This window comes from Panulirus ornatus, chromosome 66 (genome assembly GCF_036320965.1).
Source record: "Panulirus ornatus isolate Po-2019 chromosome 66, ASM3632096v1, whole genome shotgun sequence".
NCBI classification, from domain to species: domain Eukaryota; kingdom Metazoa; phylum Arthropoda; class Malacostraca; order Decapoda; family Palinuridae; genus Panulirus; species Panulirus ornatus.
In genome coordinates this window covers 17,783,012-17,791,275 of record NC_092289.1, presented here as the reverse complement: position 1 = coordinate 17,791,275, position 8,264 = coordinate 17,783,012, and the positions used below count along the sequence as shown (strand labels likewise).

The 8,264-nt window shown below is 37.4% G+C and overlaps 1 protein-coding gene across 2 annotated transcripts; it reads right to left on the bottom strand.

Moving 5' to 3' along the window:
* Positions 1 to 277: 277 nt before the first annotated feature.
* On the bottom strand, positions 278 to 8,062 carry LOC139746691 (uncharacterized). Of its 2 annotated transcripts, XM_071658133.1 has the most exons (6): positions 7,829 to 8,062; positions 4,881 to 4,989; positions 4,152 to 4,296; positions 2,930 to 2,996; positions 2,274 to 2,419; positions 278 to 2,093 (listed from the first exon to the last, which is right to left on the bottom strand). In XM_071658133.1, the coding sequence occupies exons 1-6, from the start codon at positions 7,919 to 7,921 to the stop codon at positions 1,979 to 1,981; spliced, it is 675 nt and encodes a 224-aa protein (XP_071514234.1). In that variant the 5' UTR covers positions 7,922 to 8,062; the 3' UTR covers positions 278 to 1,978. The 2 variants fall into 2 exon arrangements, with proteins under 2 accessions (XP_071514234.1, XP_071514235.1); XM_071658134.1 differs by lacking the exon at positions 2,930 to 2,996 and having other exon boundaries at positions 4,154 to 4,296.
* Between the last annotated feature and the right edge of the window lie 202 nt (positions 8,063 to 8,264).

Genomic DNA, 8,264 nt, shown 5'->3' with positions numbered 1-8,264 from the left:
ACCATAAACTCTGCATGGATTTACTGTTAGAAAAATATTCTTACTATGAATTACAGTAGGTTTGGCAATCTTAGTCGATGCCCAAACCAGCGTTGGGATTCTTTTTCAAAGAATTCTAACAATCGTGGTTGAGATAGAGAGTAATGTAGCTAAGAGTTCTGATAGCAAATATGGTAGAGATCACCAAGTTTTCAACCCACACGAACTACAGGTAAACTGTAACGAAAGAGTGTTTAAACACCTTTATTTAGAGGAACACAATTCCAAGTTGTCGACAATTTAATCCAAGTGATGGACACCTTCCTATCAATCAACACAAGAAACACTGTAAGGGTAATTAGGAACAGTAAATAAACTTCAGAATATGAATATGATCTTTTCCTTTCAACCAAAAGTAAAAAGGTGATTATCAAGACATAGTACATGGCCCATGCCATGAATAGTATGTTCTGAACTATGTATACTTATGCTAACATAAGAATATGGAGCATTCTGTGCCTAGCCACATACGATGCTGAGATGGAAGACACAGAAACGAAAACAACTGAACAGAACACTTATACATGATTACATTTTACCGAAAAACAAAAGTGTAAGTCATAAGCAATAAATGATAAAACTGTAATAAAACTGCTGAACCTTGTCTCTGGAAACCAAAGTATTTATGCCATCAAAGTATCACTGGTAACAAAATATAAATGAAACGAGAAAAATTCCTGGTTAACAATATCTAATCACACCAGGATCAAGAACCCGATCCATCAGATTTTATGTAAACCATCAATCTTCCAAGAAACATAAGCTGCCAGTTTTCGACCTACAAATAATGTGAATCTAACTAAACTTCATCCACGTATATATTCAACAGCACACTGGCTCTATCCACCATGCCCAACTTAGGTGGCATATACCATCTTCCTTAATACTGTGTACACATAGGTGTTTTGAATAGCATCTCCGTACCCCATGGACAGAGCACGTTTCTGTGTAATTTCATCCACAAAGTCTCTTCTCACACACGTATTCACCTCTTCTGTCCTCCTTGCCATCCATTACCTCTCACTCTCTTTAGATCAAGGAATGTTTTCCCTAACATCATCAATGCATCCATCTTTGAGCCCTATCTATCACATTCCACTTTTTTTTTTTTTATAAATTTCTAAACATTTATTTCTATGGTCGAATTTCCATCTCAACTTTTACCCTCAAATATACAAACAGGCGATAATAACGGACCATATTATACCAAACTTGAGAAAAGAGGTTAATCTTTGCATGTGTCCATATCTTTTGCATGTTAACGATTCCAAAAACCTGACTCCCACATCTTTTCAATTACAGTTTTGCCCCCCCAAAAATCTATTTTATACTCTACGTTTTTCTGCCTTTTATAATTCATCGATTCTTTTTTCCCTTTACGTAGTCTACATTGTTGTCTATCCTATTCTTGTCACGAATTCTTACTGTATTTCTTATGGGTAGATTAAGGCAGCTGTTTCAGTTTACAAAGACCTGAAACAAAATGAACTCGTTTCTATCGATCCAACTGGATCTGTGTGATATGCAAGTGAGAATTTTGCTGCATGGGACGCATGGTGATGATTCTAACCTTGCAATGAAAAAGGCAATATACTGTATACAACTGGAAGAATTTTTGTATAGAGTGCTATTCTTTATATCTATAATTACAAGCGTCAAGATGTAATATACTATAAACGAGACTACCAAATCGGAATGAAGATTGGAAATGAGGTAAAACAGTTTTGCGAGTGGAAAATTACTCTAGCCAATACAGGATAATAAATCACTATATAGTCAATGTTACGAGAGAGAGAAAAAAAGCTTATACATTCTCAGGTCATGAAATAGATTATGAATGATGAAAGATGTAGGCAATGTAAGATAATTTTTTGGTCAACAGTAAAGCAGCAATTTGTCGTCTAGACTGACTTGGGTTTTCAAACGGAACCATAGTCTCTTATGAAGAGCTTCCTTCTTGCAGTTGGTGCAACATATTCCTGAGTGAGGCTTCCTCCTCCACTAAATCTTGATTAAGTTTCTTCAGGTTTTGTAACTTGACCTTAACCTCTCGCCTACAATACAAAATGTAGAGAGATATATGAAATCACCCTCTACTCTTATATTTGTCAATGAAATATATAGACATTAGTCACCCTAAATTAACTTTGTTTGAGAGTGAATTGAAGAACAAAATAACGCACCACCGTTTAACGAGGTTTACTAAACATAAATAACGAGGGGAAATAACTTACACAAGGTCTTTCAGCTCGTCATGTGGTAGACCAGAGCGGGATGTGGAGAAGGTCGTAACTTCGGCTTCTAGCCTTGCCACTTCCTTCTGAAGTTCTGAGACATCGGCTTCAGTCACTATGTTCACGTTCGACCCACACCTCTCATCCTTACGCACAAGCCAGAGTAAAATTCATTACTCATCAAGTAAAATGCTACGAGGATGTTACACTCAAGAACACGAGAATAATATGCAAAATCATATCTTAAACACAAATCATATATATATATATATATATATATATATATATATATATATATATATATATATATATATATATATATATTCTTTTTTTTTATTTTGCTTTGTCGCTGTCTCCCGCGTTTGCGAGGTATGTAATACATGTGTATGTGAGTGGGTTGGGCCATTCTTTAAAAGATGTCGCTACCATAAAGTACAAAAATAAATGCAAATGTTTCGAGGAACTGCCGTCTATTTTGTAAGCCACAGCAATATATTCAGCTTGTACACACACACATACACACACACACACACATACACTACTAGACTTAAATCGTCAAAAAATAACGTATGATCAGTACACACGAAAGCAAGAAAAGACATCCTGACCAAAAGACTACAAAACTTAAAATTGACGAAAACAATGAAGGATTTTACCTCGTCCACGAGCTGCAAGGACTGAAACCTTAGAGCAATGCTACGACTGTCAGCTTCAAACTCACTCCTACAAAAGGGGAAAAATCATTATGCTCAATCAATATATTCATGGGGATGAGTCCACAGTATATCTAATTCTCATACATGCTTGTGGTCCTCATACACTGATGAACGCATTAGTACTGAAAGTAACTGTACTGCATTTCTCAACATACAAGATGCAGCAGTTCACAACATATCATGGAGATCTATAAGACACGTGTTGTACATGACATTAATCTAAATATTAGGATATTTGAACGCCGTAATGGCTATAAAAGTTTAAAATATCAAGACTACCGAATGATAATACGGCTTAAGAGAGTGTAGTCACCTTTCTTGGTGCTTAAATTGGTTTTACACATTCATTCTACGAAAGAACAAAGAACTCAACAGTGTATTTGTTAATATGGTAATTATGCTTTCGGAATGAGCGCCTGGGATGGGGCAGAGAGCTAATATTTACACTATTTCCACTGTCTATGAATGACACTGAAAGTGACTGATACCATTCCCATTTAAAACAATACTCGTCTGCACTTCTGGATGGTCTCCTAACAAAGGAGAACATTAAACATAAACATTGTTTCCAAGGGAGCGTAAAAAGGGGCACGTAGTATTTTACATTACTTCTAGGTTCACGTATAAAAGACCAGAAATATTCATGACATAATTCTTAATTCACAGCCAGAAGGCAAGGAATACTTACAAATCCTAACTTCATACAAAAGGCAAGGAATACCCTCGATACACAGTTCTCTAGTTTCACGAGGCATACCCTCGATACACAGTTCTCTAGTTTCACGAGGAATACCCTCGATACACAGTTCTCTAGTTTCACGAGGAATACCCTCGATACACAGTTCTCTAGTTTCACGAGGAATACCCTCGATACACAGTTCTCTAGTTTCACGAGGCATACCCTCGATACACAGTTCTCTAGTTTCACGAAGAAAAAATGTACTTAACATTCACGTTTCACAAAGGAGCACTCTTCCCATATCCTAGTTTTATGAATAGATGACAACACATCATTCCTAGTTTCAGTGACTAAGTACAAGGAATTCTCAACACAATATTCCTAGTATGATGAACAGTTGTACTCCTAGTTTCCCGAACCTGTGCAAAACTACGTTACACACCATTCCTAACCAAACAAGCAGCAAGGACGGTCCCTTCTTACACTTTTTGGACTATCTGTTTGCGCAGTTCCGTCTCCCGTTCTCGAGTCTTGTCTAATTTGGCGTTGGAGTCCTTCAAGACCGAGTTGCTCTTCTCGATCCGGTTTAGCTGCACCTTCTCTTGCTCCTCCAGCTCGCCTTCCTTAACTGCGGTGGAACACCAGGGGACGTAGTAAGCAACGTAGTAAGTGGAGGTTGGTCGAGTGTAATGGTAAAATAAGCCCACTCATAGATCACAAATAGAAGAAATGTTAGAAAGTACAACGGTAACTATGGTGTGATGAATTTGGGTATGCTATGAATTTTCATAAGGGTGAGTAGATTAGGGGAAGAGTTTTGAACGCAGGTGAGTGATTGGGGTCATGATTCGGCGAGTTAGAGGAATGTACTACTAATAAGGGGAAGGATGAGGAAAGCAAAATGAGAGAGGATACTGCTGACGCATGTGGGTATACTGAAGAGATGGGCTATGCATAAGAAGGTTGGAAGAAATACAAAAGGCAGAATGTTGAGTAAAGAATTGCTCAAGGTAATTAGATAAGGTATGATGAGGAAATAAACGGTGTGCCGAATACGAAAGCAGAGTGAACAAGTGGAGTATATGAGTATTCTCGTCTTCTACCTCTCTCCCTACCCTTCCAGCCTCAAAATTCTATTTTTTCACCTTTTTCATCGCCTCTTTTTTTGTTTCACTCTCGCCAACGTACTGAAGCGCAAGTGGACTGACTCACCACGGAGGGCATGGACCTCAGCACGCAGCGCTGCAGTGCGTTCCCTCTTCATCTCCAGCGTCCTTTGCAGCTCAGTCTTGCGGGCACACGTCTCCTCTATTCGTTGATTCTGTAATACCCGTTAACACACTTATCAATAAGCTACTCGCACTAATAACACTCGTAAAGACGACGACAACGACGGTGAAGATAATAGAAATATCATCAGGTATAAATTACAATATCATCATTACCTACTCCAACATGAGGGTAAAAGTCAAATAAAAACGGAGCACATGCACCTCATTAATATGCATGTGATAACATATTTAACAGTCAGCTGAACACATCTTTCCTAGTATCCCTGATGTGTGAAGTCCATCAAAGATACCATTATGCTGCTGTCATTTTTGGACACATCAATAAAGGTTAATTTGGACTCCAGGAATACGGTCTGACTGGTCACGTTATGAGGGGCCACGTCTTTTTTTTTTTTTTCTTACATCGGACAGCATACACACACACACACACACACACACACAAGATATGGAACTTCACAAGAGCAGAACTCACTCTCGGGGCTTCCCAGTACTGCACAAATACTGTAGGAAATTATAAAAAAAAAATTCTTCTCACACCCACTAATCATTATTCAGTAATATAAATGGCGCAATACAAGTTTTCATTTCACATGAAATTATCATTTTTGTTTGGAACTACATCTACAATGGTCTTCCGAAGCAATTTTATCTTTTTTCCCTCTACGTTTGTAATATAAATCATGGTCTTAAAAAAAAAAAAACGCAGCTGCGTTTGTAATATAAATCATGGTCTTAAAAGAAAAAAAAGGAGCTGCTGAATTGAATTCCTTAAGTTAATTTCAGTACTTCAACGCCGGTGACACACGATTTATCCAGAACAAAATTACCGTCAGTCATGTATAACGTCTTGTATAACTACCTTTAAGTGGCCTTTACATCCAGGTTATTTTAATTATATGCAGCCAAATGGCATAACTCAAAATGTTCCTAACATTCAGGTTTTACTGCTTTTGGATACGATATATATTTCTCAAGTGTGCAACCAAAAAGTGCATAGACATTTAAATATATAAGGCTGTCATCTTAACAGCATTGGGTGGATTTAAAACCAAAACAGAGGAGTGGATGGCTATCAAGTTACCAATACATTTCTTTGCTGTAGAATAAAAACTGAAATACATGGTTCTTAATTTTACTCGTTGGTTGGTTGGTTGTTTGGGCTTTTAGGCCCATCAAGGTAAGTTACATCCACCAACCGGGTGTTTAAAAGATAAAATTCTAAGACCCATTTACACTCTCACTATGCAAATGGCTCAGTACTCGTTGGCTAGTTTCTCAATCTTAAATACTCATCGGAGGTCCTACTAGAGTTTAAAGCCAGTCATAAACACGAACTGTTGAACAGTATACCTTTACACCAATGTCTAAGATGACTGAATAAACCGAATAAACTGAATAAACTCAAGTTATTATAGAGCATCCTAGTTGTGCCAACAGCTGACAATCATTACGACGGACACAATGCCAATATAAATCATACAAAACCAGAAAGATAAATGAAGTATGACGAAATCTCTTCATTTTTGCCATTAGTTACTGTGCGTTCTTCATGAGGGAAAGCTTAGATATGTCTTAATGTACAATGAACGGAAAATGGACAAATAATGTTCTTCAACGTCTGTGTCCAGTGGATGACACAGACTATAACAAAGTCAGATTTGCTGTCGTTAATGATGATAAAAAAAAAATAACCTGACAATTTGGAAGTAAACATGAGCATTCTTTTTTGGGGTTAGGGATATGTATTCTACGATGAACTTAGGATTAAAGACAAAAGAATTAATTTCATTGTTAGAATGACAGCCATATTCTTGCCTGGTAGACCGACGATTTCTTCTACTTAAAGACTCGACTATGAGCCTTGACTTTACCTACTTAAAGACTCGACTATGAGCCTTGACTTTACCTACTTAAAGACTCGACTATGAGCCTTGACTTTACCTACTTAAAGACTCGACTATGAGCCTTGACTTTACCTACTTAAAGACTCCACTTATGAACCTTGACTTTACCTACTTAAAGACCAGACTATGAGCCTTGACTTTACCTACTTAAAGACTCGACTATGAGCCTTGACTTTACCTACTTAAAGACTCCACTTATGAACCTTGACTTTACCTACTTAAAGACTCGACTATGAGCCTTGACTTTACCTACTTAAAGACTCGACTATGAGCCTTGACTTTACCTACTTAAAGACTCGACTATGAGCCTTGACTTTACCTACTTAAAGACTCGACTATGAGCCTTGACTTTACCTACTTAAAGACCAGACTATGAGCCTTGACTTTACCTACTTAAAGACTCGACTATGAGCCTTGACTTTACCTACTTAAAGACCAGACTATGAGCCTTGACTTTACCTACTTAAAGACTCCACTTATGAACCTTGACTTTACCTACTTAAAGACCAGACTATGAGCCTTGACTCTACCTACATTGGGAACCTCTTTAAGATTTTCTAAACCTAATTTGAGAACATTCTTGGCTTTCCTGACTAACGTTTGGGAACTGGTTTATTTTAAAACTAATAGTTTCCCTTATTGACGTCTGAGACCTTTAAAAAAACGTGTTCCACTGATCTCAAAGAACGTATAATACAAATTGATGTTAATATAGTCTTTGTTACACTTCCAACGACCTGCATTTGTTAGACTTGGATTTTAATTAATCACTTGATTTTCTATAAAGGTAATGTGATTAATATCATCAATATTCATAGTTCCGCTGGCGTTCAATATCATTCCAGATCTGCCGCCATTGTTAAGTGTTAAGTTAACCACAAAGATAAGCAACAAATCATTATTACACTTGTCATTCAGACAAGAAAATAATCTCATCATGGGCCTCCAATTTCGAGTGACTTACCATAACGGCGAGTTCAGCGCCATAGTCGCTGACTGTACCCAGCAAGTCGTCCATCCTCAAATTGGGCGGTGCACATTTAACCTTATCTCCCATTCCTAATATCAATACTTGACCAGTTGGGCTTACGTTAATACTCCACTGATATTCACTATTCTCCAACGATGGTTAGTATACGCTTTTGAAGCTATCAGTAAACTTTCAAAGCTGAATCACACACACACTTGCCTCCTTGCCTTCCCCAAAACTACTGACTAATGGCGGGAAATTTATTGGTCGCTTAAGAAAAAAAAATTAAGATTACGTATTTTTTTGAGGAATATGGCCTGGCCTTTTAATGATATTTGCTATAGAATTCACTTTGATCAGTTGGGTGGGATTTTGCTATTAGCCACATTCAACACATAAGTAGTCGTTAGCCATGGTTTAGTCTTTGTTC

What these genes read in the sequence shown, in the direction of transcription:
- LOC139746691 (XM_071658133.1), bottom strand. Translation starts at nt 7,921, where the DNA reads ATGGGAGATAAGGTTAAATGTGCACCGCCCAATTTGAGGATGGACGAC. An exon ending in GCGCTGAACTCGCCGTTATG is followed by an intron (nt 4,990 to 7,828) that starts GTAAGTCACTCG and finishes CGGGTATTACAG; the next exon opens with AATCAACGAATAGAGGAGAC. An exon ending in GACGAGCTGAAAGACCTTGT is followed by an intron (nt 2,094 to 2,273) that starts GTAAGTTATTTC and finishes TTTGTATTGTAG; the next exon opens with GCGAGAGGTTAAGGTCAAGT.